Here is a 26,886-nt window from a genome sequence, read left to right on the forward strand (position 1 = left end):
CTAGGACCTTGCTACTAAAAATGTGGTCCTCAGACCAACATCCCTTGGGACGCTGTTAGAAATGCAAAATCTTAGGTACCGGCTTCAAAAGTTGTTCTTGTGGATTTTTCTTTTTGTTTTGGCTGCCTTTCCTGTCCTAACAGCTGTATACTTACATGTACACTTTCCAATGTTTTCTGTGTACATTAAGAAGTTAAAAAATAATTTTAGGAGCAACCGCATTAGCCATTTAACGCAGAACAAAACCGAAAGGACATCAACATCTGTTCTTTAGATGCAATGTGTTTGCTAAGACTGGCTTCTGTCCGTTGCTGCGTGGTTGACCACAAATTATTAAATATATCGGCGAGGATGAAATCCGTTCGTGCTGTCGTGCCTCTGCCAGTTTGTACTAAACTCCTCATCAGTCTCCCCACCCCACCCCCCGCCATTCCCCAGCGAAGCTTCCTGCAAAGCTTCGTCTGGTTCAATCACAGTAGGCCACCAAACCACCGCGAAAACCCGGAGTAACGGATTTGGGGCGTAGCTAGGGTCCTCTAGGGAGCAAGGAGAATTTACAGAGCATGCGCAAAGACGGGTGCGCGCACATGCGCAGTGGTCGGCGCGGGGCCGCGCGCTGGTCTCTCCGGGAGGCTCGGAGGCTGCGCGCGGTTGACGTGTTCGTGTCTGTGGAGGCGGCGAGGCTCTGGGAGGGGAAGGAGCAGAGAGAGGGAGGGTGAGGTGGGGGGCTGAACCCGGAAGTGGGTAGGCGCTGGAGCGAGCGCGCCGACAGTGGAGCTCGGCGGCTGGGAGCCAGCGGGGGAGCCCTGGGTTCCCGGTAATGGATCTGTGGGGCGTTTGCCCAGGGAAACTGGGGTGGGAAGGGGAGCGGGTTCGCGTCGGCGAGCGCTGTCTCCGCCTGGGCAGGGCCTGGGAAGGCTCTTCTGCTTCCCTTAGTCGTCCCTGTGGTTGACCCTACTCCTTCTGCTCTGCGCCCCTCCTGGGGCCATCTCCTGCGGGGTGATTTTGGCCGTGGGACACTCACTGTCCATGAGGAGGTGTGCCTTGCCCGCCCTGGAAAAAGGCATGTTAATGGAGAGACATGGATTTCGCGGCCGCGACGGCCTTATTGTCACCAGCCCAGCGCCCCTAAACCCTGAATGTAGCGCGCCTTAACCTGCACCCTCAGTGATCTTGGAGGGATCCCTCCCTTTTCGGCCCCTCTTTTTCCCACCCCGTTCGTCAGTCGGGCCTGAAAGGTGTGCTCCGGCGTCCTTTAAAATTATTCTTTTGTTGGCTGTCTTTTATAACCCGGCCTTCCTTGTTCTCCACGCTGAAATCTTAGCCACGAGTAGGAGGTGTGACTTTATCATAATTTAGTTCTGATTTAGAGAGGATTAGTAGACGAATGCCGTGAATAATTAATTTAAGATGTGCTTTGCCTTGGAGTTTTTTTACGTGGTTCTTACTCTTTTGCAGACCATGAAACCCTCGGGCACGCCCCTCCAGAAGCTGTTAACCAAGACAATCTAGTTTTTTGTTTTTTTTAAATAAATCCTTTAAGACACTTATGAAGCTTCTTGTTCTGAAATTGTTGTACTGCAATGAAGAAAAGGAGAAAGGTTACTGCAAATCTTGACGAGAAGATCCATCTAGGCTATCATAAAGATTCTTCAGAAGGCAATGTTGCAGTGGAGTGTGACGAAGTAACCTATACTCATTCCACAGAAAGACCAATTCCTGAAGCTCTTCACTGTTACCAGGAACTTCCCCCTTCTCCAGATCAGAGAAAACTTTTGAGTTCTTTGCAGTATAACAAGAATTTGCTGAAGTATTTAAATGATGATAGGCAGAAGCAACCATCTTTCTGTGACTTACTTATCATAGTAGAAGGCAAAGAATTTAGTGCGCATAAAGTTGTTGTTGCTGTTGGCAGTAGTTATTTTCACGCGTGTTTGAGCAAAAATCCAAGCACTGATGTTGTCACCCTGGATCACGTAACACACTCAGTTTTTCAGCATTTGCTTGAATTTCTTTACACATCAGAATTTTTTGTGTACAAATATGAAATACCTCTTGTTTTAGAGGCAGCAAAATTTCTGGACATTATAGATGCAGTTAAGTTGCTAAATAATGAAAATGTTGCCACTTTTCAGTCTGAGCTGGCTGAAAAGTCATCACCAGAAGAAACACTAAGTGAATTAGCTGGAAGACTATCAAATAATCATCAGTGTAAATTCTGTAGTAGACATTTTTGTTATAAAAAGTCTTTAGAGAATCATTTGGCTAAAACCCATAGGTCCCTTTTATTAGGGAAAAAACATGGGTTAAAAATGCTGGAGAGAAGTTTTTCCACAAGAAGATCGAAAAGGAATCGGAAGTGTCCTGTTAAGTTTGATGACACCAGCGATGATGAACAAGAAAGTGGTGATGGGTCAGACAATTTGAATCAAGAAAATTTTGATAAGGAAAAGTCAGACAGAAATGATTCTGAGGACCCTGGAAGTGAATATAATGCTGAAGAAGATGAACTAGAGGAGGAAATGTCAGATGAATACTCTGACATTGAAGAACAAAGTGAAAAAGATCATAATGATGCAGAAGAGGAACCTGAGGCTGGTGATTCTGTAGGAAATATTCATGAGGGGTTAACTCCTGTAGTCATTCAGAACAGTAACAAAAAAATATTGCAATGTCCTAAATGTGATAAAACATTTGACCGCATAGGTAAGAAAAGAAAGATTGTTTTCTGTCTCTAATAACTTAATTTTTCCTGGTATTTTAAAGGTTATAATGAAAAACCAAACTTTGAAGGTAACTTTTGAAAGGAATACTTAACTAGGGTGGGTATTTGATAGTCAATACATATTTTATCCTGTTGTTTTAAATTTGTTTGATTCAGGAATTTAACTGTTTTTATTAGCTTTTATTTTCCCTACCTCATGTCCCATTAAAAGGTGACAGATCATTAGTTCAAGTATTTGGTATGAAAAAACTCCTGACTTAATAATTATGAATGTAGTGCTTTGATTTATATGTTGATTTAATTTCATAGATAAGTGCTATTTTTGAGTCATAGAAAATTAGATTATATTAATTCAGTTTAATAATTTGTATACTATTTCCCCTTGAACATGGTTATATCTGAGTTAGAAATAAAGTCACTTCTCTAGTATCTAGTACTGTTTAGAATTGGAATGTTTCAGTTTAGGCTTGTAGGTAAGAATAAAACTGAACTGGATATAATTTATTCTGTAGGTAGAGTCTCCAGGAAACGTCTTGATTAGTAGTAGTCTTTGGTTATTATAATAACTAATAAATCAGCTTTTCCTTTATTAGAAAAAAGTATGTGCAGGAAATGTGGTCTATAACCTTAAGTTAAAAATGTCAGTGAACATATAATTTCAGGAGGTCTAATATTGCTAGTAAAATAATTTTGGGAGGTGTTTTACATGAACTGTTTTAATGTGAACTTTTAAATTGCAGCAATTAAACTATTTCTATATAAATCAAAGTTATGAAATTGTGAAATATGTTCCACCACATATAATGTTAAAAGGAACATTTAAGTGCAGTTTGACCTTGTAATATTATTTATGCAGTTTAATATATCCCCATGTATTTTGCAGTGTTGAGTTACTAATGTTATTGGTTTAGGTGGAAATTGATTTTATAAGGTATTGGTAATCATTTGTTCTCAAAATATGGGACAGTACATACTATAGCATAAGTGGTAATCTCTTTTTGCTTTTTATTATGCCTTTGAATCCAAATCAGAATATTTTGACAGTCCAATTTAATAATTCCTTATCACTGTTTTTACTGTGTTTGAGACTCTGTACAAACATGAATAAAATAACTTTTCATGAGTAACTTGGAAGAGCATAGGAATACAAGGAACTTGCTACACTCAGGCTGGATAAATGCTCTGTCTCTCGTAGAGCTATAAACAAGTACTGTGACAAGAGAATATTTTTGGATTCAGATACCTGAGAGCACGTTATCTTTTCAGTAGATTCTGCTTCTTCAACTTTATATTTTTAGTACATGCCTCTTTATTCTGCCTTAATTTGACCTAATTTGACTTGAGATGAATGAGCAGGGGTCAGGTCACAAATGGCATTGTAGCCCCCCAACATTGAGATTTCTGAACTGTCCTATTGAACACTAGGGCTGTGAGATACTTTAAGAGAGAAGAGTTCTATGTTCAAGTAAGATTGGAAAAACTATATACTGTAATTCATAGTCTGTAATAACTGTCAAATTGTCTAGTAAAGAAACTTGGTAATTTCATTTAGTCTGGTATTTCCTCAAATAATTTTATCGTAAGACATTTTTGTGGTACTTTTTTTAATGTCCAAAAAACCCACTACATTTCCTTGCACACAATTTAGGAAAACACTGCTCAAGATTAAGTTCCTGATATACTAAGAGGAAGGTGTTTTGCAGCTTTTTTAACCGAGGGCAGCCCAAATAATTGTGAGAATCAATAGGTCACATTGTAGACTTACCTGCAGCCTTTCTGAATGCATTGGACTTTCTACCTCTCTTTTATCTACCCTTCTCTTTTGTTTAAGTCTCCCGTGGGGCTGCTTGCTTTTCCCCAGGACTGAGAGAGAGGAAGATGGAGAATATATCATATTGGTTAAAAAAGCATGAGCTATAGTGATGTCAGACCACCTGCATTTCTGAATCCAGGTCTTGGGCAGGTTACTTAACCTGTCTGTATTTTTATTTCCTCATAGGTAGAGTGGGATGATGCTAATGTATGCTAATAGTACCTTCTCATGGAGGTTATTATGAGAAATAAATGGGATAGTCTTGTGAATCACTCAAAATACTGTGTGAAATTTAGGTGTTCAAGGAATACTAGCTGCTCATATTGTTAATCTAATATAGTTACTGAGTATCTCTAATACCAATAAACAGGTAATGAAGTTATATCTTCTGTGTTCTCAAGAATGTTAAAGTTTAATGAGTACATGCAAAAACACAATCATATTGTAGTGTAGATAATCCTACCAGAAAAAGTACAAAGGACTAAAGGAATCAGTAGATTTCATAGAGCAGATAGCATTGGAGCTGAGAACTAAAGAATAGGGAAGAATTTACATGGCAAAAGGACCAACATGTACAAAGACATCTGGAAATTGCTGAGGGGTGGATGATTTCAAGATGGGCAAGGAGGTATAATGAAAATGATAGATGAAGATAGACAAGTAAGCAGAGGTCAAATTTTGCATGGTTTTTGTGCTGTATAGAAAGTTTAGATTTTATCCAGTGAGTGATAGAAACTTGAAAAAACTTTGACAAAGGAAATGACAGCCTATTGAAGTTTTAGGAAGGTCATGCTGGCTTCAGCACAGAGAATGAAATTGGCAAGGACCAGAAGGATATTGTAGGCTTGGACTAGTTAGATGAGTAGCGTTGAGAATGGGCTGTAGGACGAGGGTAGATCAGAGAGTTGCACTGAATATAGATAGGCTAAGTAGAGTGGTTGATGGATAGAATGTAAATGTGTGGAAGGAGAAGACCTCTGTTTCTTAAATGTCCTCCTTTCTCATCTCCATCAGAAGTCCTTTTTATTCTTAAAAAAAAACCCAACAAAACAGTTTAAAGACCATTTTCCAGTAAGCCTTATAGCATCCATATTCCTATCATATGATGTAAAAATGTCTACCTAGATTTTTGGTTATTTATTTCTCATTAGAGTTTAAGCCTGAAAATTTTGTGTCTTTTGATTACTGTCCCTTGTTGATACCCTAGGTCATTTCAAAAAGCAAGTGCTCAGTAAGCTCCTATTTGAGTGAACTAAATTGAAAGGTTGGTGTCTGACTTAACTTTGAACTTGTAAGAAGCCAGTTGGGCTTCTTTATAAGCTTCTAACTTTGGTGTCTTGGAGTGGGTTATGAGAATTAATGAATAAGCTGTGAGACCTGCTGGAACTGTTAGCTCCACGATATGTAGTCAACTAATTTGATTCCATTACTTTGGATCTTTTACCCTTATTGATGTATTTAATAGTTGCTTGGAGTGGGACTCCTGATCCGGTTACATTTTTCCTTAGGCTACCAGCTGTCTTCCCTTAGTGTATTCTCATGCAAAGAGAGTCCTTTGACCTTTCCCCCTTAAGGTTAAAGTGGGTGAAAAAACCTAGTGGGTGAAAAGGCAAAAATAGGGAAAAGATGACAGATGGGGTGAGAGAAAATTTGGATAATTTATCTTTTTTATTGTTCCTACTGGGAACTAAAATCTTCCCTTGGATTAAATTTATAATCTCTTCTAGAGGTAGAAAATGCTTTACAGCTCTTTTAAAAAATGTGACTCTTTAGACCAACCTGACAGAGATTCCACTTTGTTCTTAATAGAGAAGAGTTATAACAATGACACAATTCTTTAAGATTAAGTATTTTAGTTAAGTATTTTTTAGAGTATGCCATATGAATAAATTCAAGGAATAATAGAAGATTTAGCAATATCAAATAAATAATGAGCTAATTTGGCAATGTTTCTCTTTGTGAAAACTGCTCACAAAATCTGACTGGTAATTTTGCATAACCCATATGGGGGAATAATAAATTTTTAAGCACAAGGTCAAGTTTTTTCATGTGAAAATTTCTTTAGTTTGGGACACAGTTCATATTGGGATTCATTTCAGAAAAATTCTGTGGATGAAATTTGTTAATATTATGCGTTTTCTTTTGGTAATCAAGAATGGTTGGACGTAGTATATTATTCTCTGAAGGAATATGATTTTTTATTGAAAACTTATTTGAAATGCACATTTTGATTTATTGTTGAATCCCCCCTCACCCCATAAGAAAAGAAGAAACAGATGTAGATATTGACTGTATTTATGCTGTATACCTCCCACACTGCTATCAGTTTTTTTAAACATGGAATTTCTTTAGAGATTAAAATTTTTCCCCAGTGGGGATCTACCTGACTCTTATGGGTTCAGTGTTTCCACAGAAGTTGTGTCTCTTTTATTCAGAAAATCAAATCCATAGAGGTGACTGGCCTTGCAATGCCTGTGTGCATAAAATTGAATTAATAACAAAAAAGTTTTTTCACCTTAGAGATTCTTAATGTCATAGTGAATCGTTCAAATTTATGTATTTTCACTGGTCTCTTTGGACTCTGCTTAATTTATTAAATTAATTTTTTTTTAATTTTGGCTCTTCTGGCTAAAATTTTTTTTCTTGGTTAAATCTTAAGTCTTCCTGTCTGTAGGAGAGTGGAAGTTTAATAGTTAAAAGTGCTTTTGATTTTTAATTTAACTGTCATTTTGATGGTTTTACTATTCAACTACATGTAACTTAATTTGTATTTGCAAGCAAGAAAAAATTTCTTTAATTAAAAGGAAAATGCTATTAATGATTAACATCTTTTCATCAAAGCCATTTTCATTTGAAATACAAAATTTGGTGGAAAAATTTTCTTACACTTTAAGACTTTATTAAGTTGCTGTTTTTGTTCACTTGGGTATAAAAATGAGATTTAAGCATTAGATGGTTGGTTTTCTTTTAACTAAATACACAGTTAATGTGCAGTTAAGAGTGGGCCTATTCTAAAAAAAATACTTAAAAGTTAATCACTTAAACATCACACTATATACTCTTGATTTGTTTACACTTTTTTTTTTACCACAGTGTGTGTCACTTACATAATTTGAAAAGCAAGTTTAATAAAAATGAAATGTGGAAACTTTCACAATCAAGGAAAACTTTTTAATTCCATGCAATGACCTCAATCTTTTCGAAATTAAAATTGTGGGATTTTAGTACACATTAATAATGTTTGGATTCTGTACTTTATATCTAATTGATGTGTAATAAAGGTTAAAGAATCTAATACATGCATGCCTTATTATAATAACAGAAAAAGGATAAGATCAACTCAGAAAATATTTTCTCAAAGATATTATAACAGTAATGGTCTGGTTATACCCTGCAAAAAGAAATCAGTGTTTTGGATAGTTCAGGGTCAGAGATGCATATTTTATTATATAATATACGTATTTACACATGTGCTCATACATAAATTGAAGCAAAAAATTGCACAAAACTAATGTGAATTTACTCGTATTTTCTACTCTGTTCTCCCCTCTCCCCCCCCCCCCGCCCAGATCACAACCTAAGGAATTTATTTCATGAACACTAATGACCTTTAGTTTGTAAAACACTGATTTAAACCATAACATAGCTCAGCTCTTGTTCTATAGAACCTACTTATTTGTGATGTTTCAGATTTCACTTGGGGACACACTAGAACACCTTTCCCTCAATAAATGCCGGTGTTAAATCTCATCCCTTGAACACAGCAGAGGAAGTGGTGATGGTAGGGTATGTGTATGCATGTGTAAATGGAGAGTATGCCCCAGCAGTGGCAGAGAAAGGACAGAAATACTAGGCCATTTTAACAATGGTAAGGGGAAAAAGTGAAGTTCTTACAGTGTTCTCAGCTGAAACCCCACTTTGATCTATTGTATATTCATAAATCAGCTATATCCATATTTATATTTGAAGTATACCTACATGTCTGCACTATGACTAGTAACCATGTAATAATAGTAGTAAATGACTAATATTTATTAGTGCTTACTATGTGCTAGAATGTCTTAAGTGTTGTGTATATATTAACTCATGTACTTCTCACAACCCCATGCAGTATTAATAAACTCAGAGAGGTTAAATTATTAGCTTAATTAAGATCACATAGCTAATTTAACAGGTAACCAAACATTGAGTTTTTTGACTACATGTATGTAAATAATGCATCGACATCATCTATGTGGTCTATACATAAATACCTAATAGATTTTCATCATACTTCTATTTTTCTTTGCCTGTAATTGTCAGCCTTCCCCTCCCTTGAGGAAAATACTTTGGTTCCCTTTCCTAGGTGTTCTTTATGTAAGTGCAGTGGAATTAATTTTGGGTAATATACTATGTGTTTATTAAATTTAATAAATTTAATCATACATAGATATATGTAATAGATTGGTGAACTCATTTATTTTACTAAGTAAATTATTTTACTAAGTAGAAAAATAATTTTGATTATCTTTTTTCTTTAGTGGTCTGGAATTTTTTTTTTTTCTAATTTCCATGACATATATAGAATTTTTTCTAAGTATATGACTGAAATGCTGCTACACTTTTACATTAGCTTTGGCCTGAATAAAAATGTATACACTTACTTTGCAGAGCAAAGCTAAGCTTTTAATTGAAAACTGCTGTTCTTACCAATATATTTTTTCTTATTTTTATTGCTTTTTGCTCAGAAGTGTCCTTCGTTGAAATTTCTACTACTCTAGATGTGCACATTCACAACTTTCATTCCAGAGTAATAATAGTTACTGATACATTAACTGATAGTTTACAATGTGTCAGACACTGTTAGAAGTGCTTTAATGTGTATTGATTCATTTATTCCTATGACAATCCTATGTAGTAAATATTTTCATTTCGTATTTTCACTTGAGAAAGATTTTAGGCATAGAAAGGTTATTTGTCCAAGGTCCCATAGCCTGTTATTTTAAGAGCCAGCATTTATATCTGGGTACATGGACCCAGGGTCTGTGCCCTTACCTGTGATGCTGTTCTGTCTCTGGACTTTAGAAATTTCTATTCTAAATAATGATGTGAAAAAATTTTAGTCTAAATAGGAAAAAAATTAAAATTAAGCCAAAATATATCCTTTTATTTCATTTTTTATCATAACCTTTTCCCCTGGAAAGTCCATGTTAAAATTTCTTGATTTTTTTTGTTTGTTTGTTTTTGTTTTCCCTGCTGGAGAAACCTGTAACATTTGTACAGAATTTAGATATGTATTCAGATTATAATACAAATCTCATATTAGTATGACTCTGGATGTCTGTGCATTATACCAGTTCATCTTTTCCTTTTCCTGCTTTCTTTGATACTTCCTGTATGTGTTGACTTTAGCAGTTTAGCGTTAAGCATGCATCAAGTGCAGGTGATTTACTTGTTTTCTAATGTCTTATAAGTTGGAGAGATCTTACATGAATATGCTGTAGTGAAGTATAGGTTTTGTTGAGTAATCTAGATATGTGGTACCATTTCCAGATTACTTTGTGTGGGAAGATAGATAAAACTGTTACGTATTATGAGAAACATAAGTATATTATTTTGCCTTTTTAAGGTATTTTTAAAAGGACTGTCAAATCTGAAAATTTCTTTCTATTTATGCATATACATAGTAAAAGTGAAGTATAAAAACAGTAATCTTAAGTGATGAGTAGAACTTTTGATCAAAGTCAATTTTAAATTGAAAAATATATATATTTTATTTTATTCAAAGATTTTATTTATTTATTTGATAGAGATAGCGAGAGAGGGAACACAAGTAGGGGGTAGGCCAGAGAGGGAGAAGCAGGCTGGAGAGGGAGAAGCAGGCTCCCTGCCGAGCAGGGAGCCCAACTGGGATCATGACCTGAGCCGAAGGCAGACACTTAATGACTGAGCCACCCAGGCGCCCCCAAAATATATATATTTGATTATTTTTTCTTTTTTATTGTTATGTTAATCACCATACATTACATCATTAGTTTTTGATGTAGTATTCCATGATTCATTGTTTGCGTATAACACCCAGTGCTCCATACAGAACGTGCCCTCCTTAATACCCATCACCAGGCTAACCCATCTTCCCACCTCCCACCCCTCTAGAACCCTCAGTAAGTTCAGAGAATTTGCCAACAGAATTTTAAGCAAATTTACCCAAAGTCTTGATTTTTTTTTTTAAGATTTATTTATTTATTTGACAGAGAGAGTGAGCACAAGCAGAGTGAGTGGCAGGCAGAGGCAGAGGGAGAAGCAGGCTCCCCGCTGAGCAGGGGGAGCCCCATGTGGGACTTGATCCCAGGACTCTGGGATCATGACCCCAGCCGAAGTCAGTTGCTTAACCAACTGAGCCACCCAGGCAACCAAAGTCTTGATTTTTAAAATGTGTAAACATGAATAATTTTTTTTTTAATGACCCAAGTTTTCAAGGAAAGCAGTGAGATCAAAGTAGTAAGTCTTGAAGTTTATCAGAGATACATATTTAGGTAAACTTTTTTCTACTTTTGTGTGTGGGTGTGTGTATTAAATATGTTATTAATCATGAAATTTTATTCAACTGTCAAATTTCAGTCACTGTGTACTAAATGTACTGAATTTAATTTTAATTTATCTCTTTTTATAGGGAAATATGAGAGCCACACACGTGTTCACACAGGTGAGAAGCCCTTTGAGTGTGATATTTGTCACCAGCGCTATTCAACAAAGTCTAACCTAACTGTTCACAGAAAGAAGCACAGTAATGAAACAGAATTTCATAAGAAGGAGCACAAGTGCCCTTACTGTAATAAACTTCATGCAAGCAAGAAGACTTTAGCCAAGCATGTTAAGAGGCAAGTATTATCTTGCTTCCATAATATACTTTATGGTGCCTTCTAATTTAAATATGGAGTAAGCTAAAAACATCCATGGAGTGCTTGTCTCCGATTCTTTCTTTGCTTAATATTTTCCGAACAATTTTTATTGCAAATATATTTGATTACAGATTTATTAAGAGCAATAAATGTTAGTTCGTTTTTTATTAATGCTATTGAGATGAAGTTTTTTGATGTTGAAACAAGAACTATAGAGGTTTAAGACAGCATTTTGGTTATCCTGTTTTTTATTTTGGGTTTTGACAAGTATATTTTCAAAATATATGGTTTTAGAACTCTAGGAAACTTACTCCTCATGCTCAACTTTGTCTTTAGTGTATAAAAATTTGTGAAAGAAAGCATGTTCAGTACAGTATTGCATATTTAATTTTAAGAAAGGAAATTTACTGAAATTTGGATCAAAAAAAAGTCAAGTGAATTACCTTGAAGATTATCTGTGAATAGCTAGGTTCCTGAATATATTTAAAATATTAGACTTTCCTTTGACTTTTTCTGCATAAATTTAGACATACACATTTTTAAATGTTAGCAATACCTATATTCTTAAGGTATTTACATGTGCCTGTCTCTTTATGAAAGGAATCAGTGCCTGATTCTTATAATCACTGTTGACAGATCATATGGAATATGGACTTGACTAATATAATCTTTTCCTAATAGTCTTTTTTTTCTTGTAGATTTCACCCTGAAAATGCACAAGAATTTATTTCCATTAAGAAGACCAAGAGTGAAAGTTGGAAATGTGACGTAAGAGCTTTGAATTTGTAGTAGAAAGCCAAAATAAATGAAATGTTACCTTTGGGGAAAGTAATTAGATTTTAGAGTAACGTAAACCTAGCTCATCTCACTTTTAGAATCCTTCTTTTACACAAAGTTATCCTAATATTTGTAAATTAGGCCCCATAGAGGTTAGTTTTTAGATGGTGGGCCTGATGGAAATCTTAGCTTTTATTTTTAATGTAACTACCATACCATGTGCTTATATTTGTGTACATAAACTGACATGCTGTGTGAGTAGGAATTAAAATGTTAGAATGTCCCCCCCACTTCTGGTTATCTGTCTCAAATCTTAGTGGTCTTTAGCAACCGTTTTATTACATGCCACCGTTTTGTGGGTCAACAGTTACATTTGGAGCGCAGCTTTGCTAGCTGATTCTGTTCCACATGGTGTCACCTGCAGTCACTCAGTTGTTTCCAGCTGCTGTAAGTGGTCCGGTTTGCTCTGGAGCCACTTCCAAGTGTCCCACTCACACGACTGGAACTTGGTGTTGGCCGACAAAGGGCTCAGCAAGGACAGTTGGCCAGGGACCTTGATTCTTCTCCACAAGTAGTCTCTTCCTGAGGCTGCTTGATCTTCTTTCTGTCATGGTAGCTAAGCTCAAAGAAGCCTAGATAAAAACTGTCAGACTTTTTTTTTAAAAGGTTTATTTGTTTTTAGAGCAAGAACACGTGTGAGTCGAGGGGGAGGAGCAGAGGGGAAGGGAGAGAAACTCAAGCAGACTCCCCACCAAGCACAGAGCCCGGCGTGGGGCTCAGTCCCATGACCCACGATCACAACCAGAGCTGAAATCAGGAGTCAGATGCTTAACCAACTGAGCCACCCAAGCACCCCAAAACTGTCAGACTTTTTATGGCCTAGCTTCAGAAATCAGACCGCATCACTTTCAACACATTCTGTTGTTCAAACAGTCACTACAGCCAGGTCAGATTTAAGGGGATGGGGATTAGTTTTTCCTTTTCCAGTAGTAGCAAAGAATTTTTAGATATCCTGCCACACCCCCTAGTACTTTTTTCATTATATAGGTAAATATTGTTTGAAGGAGTCACAAGCTATCATTTGTCTTCCTTATTTTCAGGCTTCAGTTTATGTATACAACAAAATTGTTACCATTTCTCTGATTTCAGCTTCTAGGGATTGAAGTTAATTATTAACTATTTGAATCTACATAAGCTGCTTTCTTCTCCTTGCTAAGCTTCATCATCCTCAGCTATAAAATGATTATAATAATTATATCTACCTCATAGGATTATTGTGAGAAGTAAAATAAACCATGAATTATTTAGCGTTGTGCCTGGTGTATAGTACATGCTATAATTATTGTTGTTTTGTTGTTGTTGTTGTCGTCGTCATTGTGATAGCAGCCCCTTCTCCCCCAACTTTTTTAATAAAAAAAAAAAATTAAGACTTTATTTTTTAGAGCAATTTAAGTTTTATAGCATAATTTTTGAGGAAAGATAGTGATTTCCCATATACCCCTGCCTCCACAAATGCATAGTCACCCCCCATTATCAGCATCCCCCCAAAGTGATGTATCTGTTACAATGATGAACCTACATTGACCTCCCCCTTTTTAAATCTCATGTCTGCCAGATTTCTTTAAAAAGTTGTATCTCTTCCTTTTGACCACTTTAAGAGATAAATGCTAAAATTATTTTTCTGTGGTTTCTTATTCTTATTCCTAATTAAATATATGGCAACAATAATAAAACATTTTATTCATGACATATAAGTGATTTAAAATACAAATTTAATGGATTTTAGAAATGTTGACTAGACTTAAGATACTAAGATTGCTGTGTAATCCTAGAAATTAGCTTATTCGAAATGTAAGGAGTTGAAATTCAGCTACCTTTAGTACAAATTTAAAATAATTCCATACTATAGTTCCTCCAAGGCATTTTTTTCTGCACAATGAGAAATTGATTATACTTTTGGTAACTTTTCTGTTGGGAGAAATTTCTCTCTAACTACTTGAATTTATATGTTTATTTCACATCATGAGCTTGGTATTTTAATTTTTAATTCAGGCTCCCTTACATTTTGTGTACATTTTCTATTAGATTTGTAAGAAATCTTTTACTCGAAGACCACACTTGGAGGAACATATGATTCTACATTCTCAAGATAAACCTTTTAAGTGTACCTATTGTGAAGAACATTTCAAATCACGATTTGCACGGTTAAAGCATCAAGAAAAGTTCCATCTGGGTAAGCAAATTACTTTTTCTAAGAGCAGTCATAGCAGTTATTTTTTAAGTAATTTTTTTTAAGATTTTGTTAATTTATTTTAGCGGGGGAGGGGCAGAGGGCGAAGGAGAGAATCTCAAGCATACTCTGTGCTGAGTGCAGAGCCCGACATGGGGCTCCATCTCACAACCTGAGATCATGACCTGAGCCAAAATCAGGACTCAGACGCTCAACTGAATGAGCCACCCAGGCACCCCAGTCATAGCAATTATTGATTATCACATCATGCTAGAGGAGCCTGCTGCTGTTGAACCACTTTAGGAGAAGGAAGTCAGATAAATTGGGAGGAACACTGGATTTGCTGCTATTCCTGCAGATGAGCAAATATGTTTATTTTCTGTTTTGGTGGCAGATGTGTCTGTGGTCATAAACTGCATTTATTCACAGTTGATTGTTGGGTAGGTCTGTGAGTGCTTGAATAAAGCATTTTTGTTTTGGAAAAACTCATTTTTCAGGGAATGAAATGAACCTAGTATATGTGGCATTCAGTATTGTATTTGACGAATCCTCTGTCTAATGCTTATGGTCACAATGGAAACTTGTGTGCTAGATGGTAGTACAATTAGGTACATTTGTGACAGTTAATACTGATAGGGAATTACTATCATCCAAAGTAGAGGCTATTTGCTCTGCAGCATTGGTGATATAGTGGTGAGCATAGCTGCCTTCCAAGCAGAAGGCAGCCTTTTCCCTGTCCTGATCAATGTTTTCATTGACAGATGAAAATAGATACTTAATGTTTATAAAATTTGTAGATGACATAAAGCTGGCAGGGGTAGTTGATATGGCAGGAAATAAAAATGTAAAAAAAAAATCTTTGTGCTATGGAAAAGGTTAAAACAAATTAAGTTAAAATTAAGAGTAAATACAAAGTCATAAACATGGGAATTATCTGACTTTTAGTCATTGGGGATTGCAGAACTGTAAAATGGTACAGAATCCAAACTCTTCTATTTACAGATGGACTTAAAAGCAGAAGCTTTTTAGGCACAATCTGAACCAATAATATCATATGACTGACAAAAACCACTATAGTTTTAAACTATGTTAATAAAAATCTGTTGTTCAAAATCAGGGAGGTAATTATCTCACTGATTTTAAATTCATCTGTAATATTGCATTCATTTCTGGATACCACATTCAAGATGGATATTGACAAGTACATTCTCAAGAGGTGGGTAATTACAGTGACCCAGGGTCTTAAAATTACATGAAAGAACCTTGAAATATTTTGTCTGGGAAAGGTAGAACAATTGTGCAATAAGGAACCTTTCATCTTTGCAATTCTAGTATATAAGACATGTATGCTGGAAGATTATTTTCTTAGTACTTTTTGAATTGCCTTTAGTAAGTTGTTCTATCAGAGTATTTCATCAGCATTTCTAAGAAGCCATCATATGAGGCAGTTTTTATACTTACTAGAACTGTAGTTGGAGACATGTTCATGATCGCATGAGGCATGTGAGAAATTTCTTTATACATTAGTTCCAGGAAAAAGAATTTCTCCTGGGAAATTGGTGGGCTTCTTCCTTTTTGAGATGAAAACCATAGGTAATCTTTTTTTGTCCCATGTTATAGAAACATCATAGCAAAATAATAATTTTTATGGTTAACATAGTTGCTTCCACTTCTTTTTCTGTTCCTGATTTTCTCTTTCAACATTTGTTAAATACATCATTTAGTAAATACATAGGCATTCTAAGAATATTAAGTGGATATCCTAAGGTATAGGTTTAGTTTCAATTTAGAAATTTTTTAAAGTATTGGAACTTATAAATTGAAGTAGCTTATCTTGCACAATAGTTATTTTCCTGTCAGTAAAATTATACAAGCAGATCCTTGAACTGATAACAGAATTGTTGAAGAAAGCATTCCTCAAAAGATGATTGAATTAGAACTCTGTGTGCATATGTTTTATATATGTATAATATATGTATATATATATAATATGTAGTATATACATTTTATGTATACACATATCACACCTCTATGCTTCTGTTTACTTGAATCACTGTATGCTAGGTGAGTGGTTCAGGTCTGAGGTATGGCCCAAGAATTTGCATTTCTAACACATTCCCAGGTTGAAGCTGATGATGCTGGTCCACATACCACACACCTGTGTATTACTGCTTTAGGTTATTCAAAGACATACGTACACTACCTACATTAGGATTATATATTCTGTAAATCAGAGGGAGATATTTCTAAGAAATACTCTGAACAGTTAGGGTAGAAGAATAATATATTTCTGTGTATAAGTATAAAAATCATAGTTGGCTTTAAAGTCAAATCTTCTAATTTTATCCTATTTAGAGAGTTGGCATGAAAACTGCTTTAGTACCTTCCCAGCATAGCTTCATAAATACATGTTCAAGGAGGTTTAGCTGCATGCAAAACTGGGTATCTAATATAGGGGAAAGAACGTAGGTATTTCCTTTGGAAAACTGGTAAGTAACTGAACATGAAGGAGAATGCTCCTTTCTTTCTCACTCAGCTGGAGCCTTCAAAAATAGGTATAGTTATTTCACTCTTTGCCTAATATACACTTGCCATAATGTACTCATCTTGGCACTTTTCGCTTTTATTTGTTTCATCTATTTATCTTTAGCTGTGCAAATGCTGAATCTCCTTTTTTCCACCTTCTTGGAGGTTTTTTTTTGGGGGGGGGAGGGATGTAAGGAGGTGAGGGATTTTCCATAACACTGCTTCACTTAACCCAGTGTTAGATATGAATTAAGAATCAATAAATACTTGTTGAATTAGTTAATAAATGAATAAAAGGCTCAGATCTCATGAAAGAGGAAATATTAGAGATTTTAAATGAGAGTATGTTGAAGATACTTAATACATTTTGAGGTCATCTCAAAAACATGTTGAAACTCGCCCAAAACTGCTGTGGCTACTGAACAATTCTGCTTATAGATATGCTTCTGAATTTCAGTGTCCAAATGCCATTTTTTTCCATTGTTCTATTATAATTAATTTCTCATTAGAGTTCACAGTAGAGTCTACAGTATTTTCAACCTAGGCAGCATCATTAAAAATTTGTGGTTTTGGGGAACAACAGTTCATTTCCAGTTTATGAACTCTCTGAAGTCCTTTGTTTATTCTTCCAAAGTTTCTCAGTACCTTCTTTTCCCAGAAATCTGGTATATAACATTTTTTACTTTGTTCCAGTCTGATTTCAAACTAGGAACTGGCCATTTCAATTTATTAACCCATTAGATTATACAGCATTACTATATTAGATGCCACAGTGTAAACTCAGCTCTAGGCATATAGGGATGATAGAGAAGGCAGGTGTAACTTGCCTTCTAGGAATAAATAATCTAGAAGAGAAGAGAAAACTATAAATGAATAACTATAAATGAAAACTATAAATTATAAATGAATATAATATATGCACTTACAGTGGTAGATATATATTCATAACATACCTATCCTATTAAATTTAACTTAGTATCTATTCTTTAAACTTTAAATATATATTCTTTCCTTTTTAGGTCCTTTTCCATGTGATATATGTGGTCGCCAGTTTAATGACACTGGAAATTTGAAACGCCATATAGAATGTACCCATGGTGGAAAGAGAAAATGGACTTGCTTTATCTGTGGAAAATCAGTACGAGAAAGGTGAGGAATTTACTACACACCCAGAAAAATCCTGGTAACTGTTATATAGAAATAATTAACGAGTATAGTTTATAAGGATTAGGGTAATACAAGATATAAGATACTTAAAATTATACTTTAATTTGAAATTTAAGGACAGAAGGAGAAATTATGTAAAATGCGATAGAAGATGATATAAAGTCAGGATTTGCAGGTTTAGATGGTAAATTTCACATAGATACAACTTTGTCTCTTTCTGAAACCCCACTAAAACTACATTAAAGGTTATTGATTGATTTAAAAGACAGTAAGCTACAAAGACAGGAAGAACAGAAATGTGACAAGAGCAACACAGATTCGGGAGCTAGAAAGCAGGTGGATCAGTGGGAACTGACTTAGCAAATCTAAGAAAGACAAATCCCAAGGTGGCAATGGAGAAATCGAGAACATAGTTTACATCATAGAATCAACAAAAGGTGTAGGAGTGGGCAGTATCAGATACCTCTGGAACTAGGGCAAAGGAGAGGCAGAACAGGGAGCACTTAAGTAAAAACTTCTTTAGAAGTTAGATTATTTGGATTTTTTTCTGCCACCCACACAGGTCATTGCTGCTGAGCACCTACCCCTATCCCTATTTAGCAGATATCTGGACTGGAGTATACCATGTTGTTATATGATGAATGCATTCTGAATGCTGAAAGCAGTGAGCCACAGGCCTTATCCCTGCTGATGTCTTGGATTTTAGATTTTACCCCCCAGGCATTAGATTAGAGAACAATTCCCTGAAAATCTGAGCACCCAGAGGGCAAATATATTCCATAACAAATAGTACACTCAGGTCACCTACTGTGAAGCCTAGTCATCAAGGCCCACTTATGCATGCTCTTTGATTGTGCCATCTACTTTTTAGTCTATCACATGTAATCATGGACAGAAGAATTAAACACAGAACGAAATCATTTAACATGGAAGCTAGATTCTAACACAGTTCAGGAAGAAAAAACAATCTTGAAGGAAACATTATTCAGAAAGAAGAAAACTTTCAAAAAAAGAAATAAACAACTGGTTGCTTCATGAGAAATATTCATATTATGAATATCCCCAGTTGAAGATCTAGAATCCATTAGACAAGAACAGGGTGCTATAACAAATCAGAGCTCCCAGAAATTCAAGGCATGATAGACAAAGTAAAGACCCTAATGGAAGGATTGAAGAACAAAGTTGAGGGAATCTCCCAAAAGGTAGAGCAAAAAGGTACAGAAGTGTAAAATAAGGATTAGAACATTAGAGAACCAGTCAAGAGGTCCAGAAAGAAAGAGCGAACAATGAAAATAGCAAAGGAAAAAATCGTCACTGAATAATTCAAGATAATTTCCCAGAACTGAAGGACATGAGTTGCCAGACTAAAATTACCCATCAAATGCTTAGGACATTGGATGAAAATAAACCTACTCCAAGATACATCACTGTGATATTTCAGAACACTGGGGACAAAGAGAAGCTTCTGTATGCTTCTGATTGTTCAGGGAAAATTACATATGTTGAATTATGAATTAGAATTACTTGGACATCTCTCTGAACAGCAACACTAGAAATAAGATGATACAGTTTTACTTTGAAGATTCATAAAGAAAATTATTTCCAGCCTAGAATTCTGTTCTTAGTCAAACTAACAATCAAGTCTGAGGATCATTGACATTTTTCATGCTATCAAAAAGTTGGCCTTTGATGTACTCTTTCTCATGAAGCAACTAAAGGGTATGCTTCACCAGAATGAGAAAGTAAACTGATGAAGAGGAAGACAAGGGCTATAGGAAATAGAAATTCTGATACTGGAAAGAGGCAAAAGGAATTCATAGGAGGATGGTGCATGAAGTTTCCAGGTTGTGAGATGTGCAATATATGTGTAACAATGGGTAGTCAGTCCGCACTAGTAGTAGTGATGCCCCATGACAGATTGAGGGTTGTCACTGCTAAGATCCCTGCTGGCATGTTTCCTCTTTTAACTAGGGGACAGGATGTGAGAGTAGGTCTGACCCCAAAATTTATTTTTTATTTTCTATGGTAAGAACATTTAACATGAGATCTACCTTCTTAACAAATGTTTAAGTGCATAATACAGTATTGTTATTAAGTTACAATACAGTATTAAGTTATTAATACAGTATTATTATTGTGTTAAGGCACAATGTTGTACAGCAGACCTCTAGAATTTACCCATCTTGCATAACTGAAACTTCATACCCATTGAATAGCAGCTCCCTGTTTCCCTCTCCCTGATTCAAATTCTTATCTATACTCTGCCACTGTATAGTACCTGTATGCTAGTATACTATTGTACTATAATACCATTGTACTATTATATTTTTGCCTTGCTACTTGATTTAACTGAGAACACTTGTTTCATTTCACAGAAATATTCTTTTTTGACCTATCTGTGAGAATTAGAGGTAGTTCATAGTAAGTTTAGAAGCAAAATATATACATCAGCCTTTTTACTTTGGCTGTATTTCTGCCAGACTTCTAGTACCTGATCCATTCGAGATTGTCAGATTCTCAGATTGTGATGAGCCTTCTTTTCCAGTATTTATTTATGACTTTACCCGCTGACATGTTGGAAAGGACTCTTGCCAATGCTCAGGCAAGCTACAGCCAGACTTTGATAAAGAGACCATGTTCATACTATCTTGTGGGCTCTTTAGCTAATAGTGGCAATATTGTTAGATTTGTGCTTGCTACTTGGTTTTTCAAAAATATACAGTATATTGTTTAGTGATATATACTACTAAGTAGTAAAACAAAGAAGAAAGGGAATAGTTAACATAAATGGTTATCTGAGAGATGAAGGAGGAACATGTAGAGGCATTCTAAGGTATAGCAATATTCTAGGTCTTATCCTGCATTTAAGTGTAATAATAGCATTCTTTAAACAATATGTATACATTTTATATCCTTCAGTATATAAAAGTTCCATAATTTTAAAACATTAGAAATGCCACATTCTTAAAATATCAAATTGATATGATGGTAAAATAGGAAAACCAATATGCTACACTTGATCTTAGCCTACAGATGGATACAGTTTATTTTATGCATTATACATTCTTTTTTCTTAAAGGTCTTTCTATAAAAACAAAAAGCAAACCAAAAACTAAAACAATCTCTCCATCTTTTTACTTTAAATTACTTAGTAGGTAGGGGTCTCGGAATAGTTTTAGGGATAATTTCCACAAAGCAGAATGTACCTGCAGACGCACCTGTCCAGTGTTGGTGGGCCTTGTGGAAGAGCACCATCTACTGGCGTAGATCTGCCTTCATTTCAGGTTCAGCCTTAACACTCACTAGATGTGGGATTAAAATAAAAACCAAGTAGTAGAAACAGTCAAAAGCCTGCCAAGGCCAGACACATTGCCTTTTCTTTCTTTCCTCCCAAAGTAACTTTGTCTGTCCTTACTCAGCACTTTACATATGTAGGAAATCTCCGAGTGTTCGAACTATAGGAAATGCTGCTATGTATTTGGGGCAGCGATGGTTATACAATAGCCTGCCAGAAGTTCAGAAGTAACAGAAGCAAAACCAGTGAATCACCAAAGCAGTAATTAGTAAAAGCTTATTGTGCATGTGTAAAAAGACAGTTTGCAAACCAGGAGCACTCAAACCAGAACACAGAATGAGACTCGGCTATATTGTTACATGCAGCTTAAAAATGAGAAAGCAGTGACTGTTTATTCTTCACAGTAGTTGGTTGTGACATTAGGATTTTCTTAAGTGATAGGGAATTGGTAAATGGTTACCTCACATCAACCTTGGGAAACAGTTTAAGTTTTGCCTATGATTTTCAGAGGCATAAACAAATGACCCAGGACAAGTTATCCTTGCAAAATAAGCTACATTAGGCTTTGTTTATGGGACTAAACTGGTTTTGTTTGTTTGGGGAATTTTCAAGGCTGGTCTGTTTTTTATTTTAACAAGTCCATCCCAGGTCAGTAGGACTGGAAGATTTAGGAATGACCGTAATTGTATTCTTTATATGGTTTCCCCTTTTCACATTGGCATCTGGAAGTTACAAGTACCTGTAAAGCTTTCTTTGCCTTAAAACATTCTTTTCACAGATACTGAGCACATATTTGAAAGGAATAGTACTGATAAACTGAGTTGGCTTATATATTATTAAATTTTCTCTGTTAAAATTCACATCAGTTTTACTTAATGCAGTAGTAACAATTGAGCATTTTTCATTGTACTCCTTGATAGCTGCTTAAGCTATATAGTTAAATCTTTGAGCAAACTGATAGCAAAGGAAGCCAAAGTTAATTTTGTGTGTGTGTGTGTGTGTGTGTGTGTTTAAAGAAGAGAGACAGGGCTCCTGGGTGGCTCAGACGGTTAAGCGTCTGCCTTCGGCTCAGGTCATGATCTCAGGGTCCTGGGATCGAGTCCCGCATCGGGCTCCCTGCTCCTTGGGAGCCTGCTTCTCCCTCTGCCTCTCTCTCTGTCTCTAATGAATAAATAAATAAAATCTTTAAAAAAATAAAATAAAAAAAAATAAAGAAGAGAGACAAAGCAGGCATGATTATATGCTGGTGAGACTAATCCAGTAAAAAGCAAAAATACTGTAGGAGAAAGGGAAAATTGTCATAATATCTGTTAGCTTGAATACCTTTCTAGTAAGCTTTCTGAATACCGTGTTTGAGAGAGAGAGAGAGAGAAATTGCAAGCAGGGGAAGGGGCAGGGGAAGAGGGGGAGAGAGAATCTTAAGGAGACTCCACGTCCACCATGGAGCCCTATGCAGGGCTTGATCTCACAACCCTGAGATCATGACCTGACCTGAAATCAAGAGTAAGATGCTTAACTGACTGAGCCACCCAGGCACTCCTGGAAACCTATGTTTAATATAAATAATGACATTAAAAAAGTCTCTAGATAAATGTATATTTTTTAACACAGAACTACTTTGAAAGAACATTTGAGAATCCACAGTGGAGAAAAACCTCATCTTTGTAGTATTTGTGGGCAAAGTTTCCGTCATGGAAGTTCATACAGGTAAGTCAAGCCATTTTTCCCCTATATTAGGTAAGATAAATTATTTTAATTCTGTTTTATCATTGCATTAGTTGTTTATTGAATTAAAATATTTCTTAGCACTTACAGTAAACAAAATTATACAAAAAAACTTTACAGACTTTTCCCCCACATTACAACTTTTAATAGTCTTTATTCTATAGTACAAAATATTAAATATTTCATCACCAAGTTTGCTAAATGCTTTACTGTCCAAGTCACTGTCATTTAAATGTTTATTTCATTACTTTTCTTTGATTCAAAACTCATTAAAACTCTGATATTCTAACCTTAGTGTATTTCATTACTCTTGATTATCAAAAAAATATTTTGGTATGAAATATGGCAAAATTGAAAACTCTAGGACTCTCAGTTTTGGAAAGTCTTCTGTGTATTAGTTGTAACCTGTGTAACTGTTTTTATAGCTGAATCCTTGACCACATTTGAAGTTTATGAAAAGTTGACTTTTTCCTGAATAATTGATTAAGTGACTGCCTACTGTGAGATGTGTACATTTTACATGTTTATTAATGCTCTTAGGGTTTTTAATCTTAAGGTTTTAATTTTTACACTTTCATTTATTATTTACTTCTTTTACCTCTTTTTAAAAAATTTTAAACATAATGGTCCTTTTTAGATGCAGCTCAGTTGGTTTACTGGTTTTAGTTATGGAATCAATATCTGTTTTGGCAACTTGAATGGGAAAGCTATTCATTTCACTGGGATATATATAGATGGGAGGATTATGGTGCTAAAAATAATTCAAATTAAATGAATTTTAATAATTTAAAGCTTTTATAATCTGTCTTTGGGTGACTGTAAAATGAACTAATTTTGGTTAGTGTGAAGAAAAGTAGCAGAATGTAATTGTCAGAAAGTTGATTACTTATAAAATTTGCTAAATTCTCATCTATCGATTTGTAAGTGGTATCAGTCATCCAGAAAAGGGTTAATTCTTAATTATTTGCTGTATTGTGAGTTTAAGTCACCCCATTTGTCTGATTCTAATTCCTTCTGACTCATTCCTACTTTTGCTATCTCTGAAACTCCACCAGTCAGATAGATAACAACCCTAGACATTTAGTATGTTCGGTGAAGTAGATTTAAGTCAGGAAGGAAGGTCATGTAGACGTAGTGTATGTGCAAATGTTGAGGTGTTTTTTTGAAAGAGCTGAGTAGGAACCCTGGAGTTAGATAGTGAAAGAGTGGGGAAAGAGGAAAGTCATAGAAGTGGAGCAAATAATGTATGAGGGTGAGTGAGTCCAGTTTCCCTATTTAGAGTTAATCAGGATTTTACCTTTGGTGTCACCAGTTTTTATGGTCTTCAGTTGTTTTTTTTTCTTTATAGACTTCACTTACGAGTACATCACGATGATAAAAGATATGAATGTGATGAATGTGGGAAAACGTTTATTCGTCATGACCATCTTACAAAGCACAAAAAAATACATTCAGGTAAGGTGTACTTTGTAATGATGTTTACAGAAGCCTTTAAAAAAGCACCTGCTAGAGGACATACTACATCATGTTTATGTTGGCTATAATTTTAATAATTTGACATTGATAATGCTGACTCTGAAAAATTTTTTTTTAAATATCTGAAAGGGACATAATTTTATGACATGTTTTTGTTCACTGTAATTTTAATCATTTGGTTGCCTTTTATGACTACAGACAATATTTTGATGTTTGTTTTAATAAAATTGTCAAAATTTGCATTTTGCATATTATGTGGATATATTCAATAATTGATATTGACATATCTCTAAATGGAGATGCCAAGATAACATTGCTCATTTTGATTGAATTTGAAAGAAGTTAGCAAAACATATTTGAAGAGAAATGATTATAATTGGGTGTTAAAGTTTATGTAATAGTGAATTTTTGAAACTCTATCTTTGGAAAAGAGTACCTTAATAATCCTGATCAATTTCAGATCTTTATACCATATTTATAATTTTCATATTCTGGGGCTTTCTTTCATATTTTCCTCTCAGATTGATGTTCAGGAAGTGCTAAGAGAGCCAACTATATGAGCACAATAATGGGAAAGAGCCATCTCTATGAGCACAGTAGAACAGGTGATTATTATTATTATAAACATAATCTAAGTATAAAGTATGCAACAGATATAATTATTTTCTTAAATGATCCCAGTGAGGTTGAAGGATGCAGTTGTTATCAACACTTTAAGAGATGCTCACTGAAATTATGCATTTTCGTTTTTAGGAGGAGAATTCTAAATTCCTAATTCTAGAGATCACATGCTTTAATTGCATCTGGATTAAGTTGAGACAGTGGTTTTTAAAGGCCAAGCCTTTGAAACTGAAGAACAGAGATGAGAAATGGGACTCATCTAGAATTTTACTTCATATTTGTATTTTGGCTCATTACAAATAAATGTATGAAATCCCCATAGATGAAAAATATTTTAAAAATAGAATACAAAAAGGGATGCCTGGGTGGCTCAGTCGGTTAAGCATTTGCCTTCAGCTCAGGTCATGATCCCAGGGTCAAGCCCCTTGTCGGGCTCTGCTCAGCGGGAAGTCTGCTTCTCTCTCTCCCCCGCCCCTCCACCCCGCTTGTGCTCTCTCGCTCACTGTCTCTCTCAAATAAATAAATGAAATCTTTTAAAAAAAATAAAAATAAAGTACAAAGATCTGAAAATGTTCGGGTCCTTTTTATTAACAGTAAAACAGCCTCTTCTTGATTCAGTGTATTTTCATTTGAAGTGTTTGACATCTAGACTTACTATATCCTAAAAAATTACTGAGTTTTGAAGTAATTTCATTTATTTTGTCCTGTTACATTGAAAGGTAAGATTTGAAGTCTACAGCAAAAACCCTATTCGTTCCTTTTCCAAGTGAGGGAAAAGGGCTCACATCCATTAAAATAAGCATAGGTTCACTGAAGAAAGGTTTTTGAGTAAGGAATATAAAGCAAATAGCCCAGAATAAAGGGTGGCCTTACTTTTCTGGTATATTTCCCATCATGTTATCTTACTGTTTGATAATATATTTCTGGGGGAAAACTGAATTGCATATTATAATCAAAATATTTGGGTCTTTAAGGTGAGAAGGCTCATCAATGTGAAGAATGTGGAAAATGTTTTGGTCGTAGGGATCATCTCACTGTTCATTACAAAAGTGTACACCTGGGAGAGAAAGTGTGGCAAAAGTAAGTGAAAAAGCAGTTTCTCATAATTACTACATTGGATAAGTATAGGTTAGAGGAAAGTTATAACTTGTCTCCTAGTTTATTTTGTTTAATTGGGGATAGGTTAACTAGCTCTCTTTTTTCTGGCTTCTATAGCTTCTCTGCTGACCTAACGGAATTCAGTGAAACATTTTTGTTTTACTTGTTTTCAGTTGACTTAAGGCTAGAGGTGGTAGACATTGAAGTTAATGACTAATATAAAATCTTGAAATTCTTTGGGCATTTCATTTATCTTTGGTTGCTGTGGCTTTTACCTAAAAGTATAAATGTGCTGCCCTATATATTATACTTAATAAGAGCAATTATTGGGACATGTTTCTAGTCAGAATTTAGATTTCTTTTTAACCAGACTGAGCATTTAAAATGGTATTTTATTTGAAGGGGGCATGTGCTATCCTAAATACCAACTTTTTTTTTAATTCCAATATATTTAATATACAATATTATATTAGTGTCAGATACACAATATAGTGATTCAACAGTTCTATACATTACTCAGTGATCATCATGATAAATGTACTCTTAAATCCC

At 35.1% G+C, this 26,886-nt stretch overlaps 1 protein-coding gene across 2 annotated transcripts in view; it reads left to right on the forward strand.

Annotated features, from left to right (window-relative positions):
- The first annotated feature begins 692 nt into the window (after positions 1-692).
- The window catches only part of ZBTB41 (zinc finger and BTB domain containing 41), a 48,592-nt gene continuing 22,398 nt past the window's right edge, over positions 693-26,886 (forward strand). The window contains exons 1-9 of one of the 2 annotated variants that reach the window (XM_035010395.1): positions 693-817; positions 1,459-2,706; positions 11,191-11,398; positions 12,118-12,187; positions 14,282-14,429; positions 17,972-18,101; positions 23,026-23,121; positions 24,488-24,594; positions 26,211-26,316. In XM_035010395.1, coding sequence (XP_034866286.1) covers positions 1,584-2,706; positions 11,191-11,398; positions 12,118-12,187; positions 14,282-14,429; positions 17,972-18,101; positions 23,026-23,121; positions 24,488-24,594; positions 26,211-26,316 — 1,988 coding nt within the window. In that variant the 5' untranslated portion in view covers positions 693-817; positions 1,459-1,583. Of the gene's footprint in view, positions 818-852; positions 2,707-11,190; positions 11,399-12,117; positions 12,188-14,281; positions 14,430-17,971; positions 18,102-23,025; positions 23,122-24,487; positions 24,595-26,210; positions 26,317-26,886 lie in introns of those variants that run through there. The other variant, XM_035010397.1, reaches the window with a different exon arrangement.

The sequence above is a fragment of the Mirounga leonina genome, unplaced genomic scaffold (genome assembly GCF_011800145.1).
Source record: "Mirounga leonina isolate KUSES-001 unplaced genomic scaffold, KU_Mleo_1.0 Mir_154, whole genome shotgun sequence".
Classification (NCBI taxonomy): domain Eukaryota; kingdom Metazoa; phylum Chordata; class Mammalia; order Carnivora; family Phocidae; genus Mirounga; species Mirounga leonina.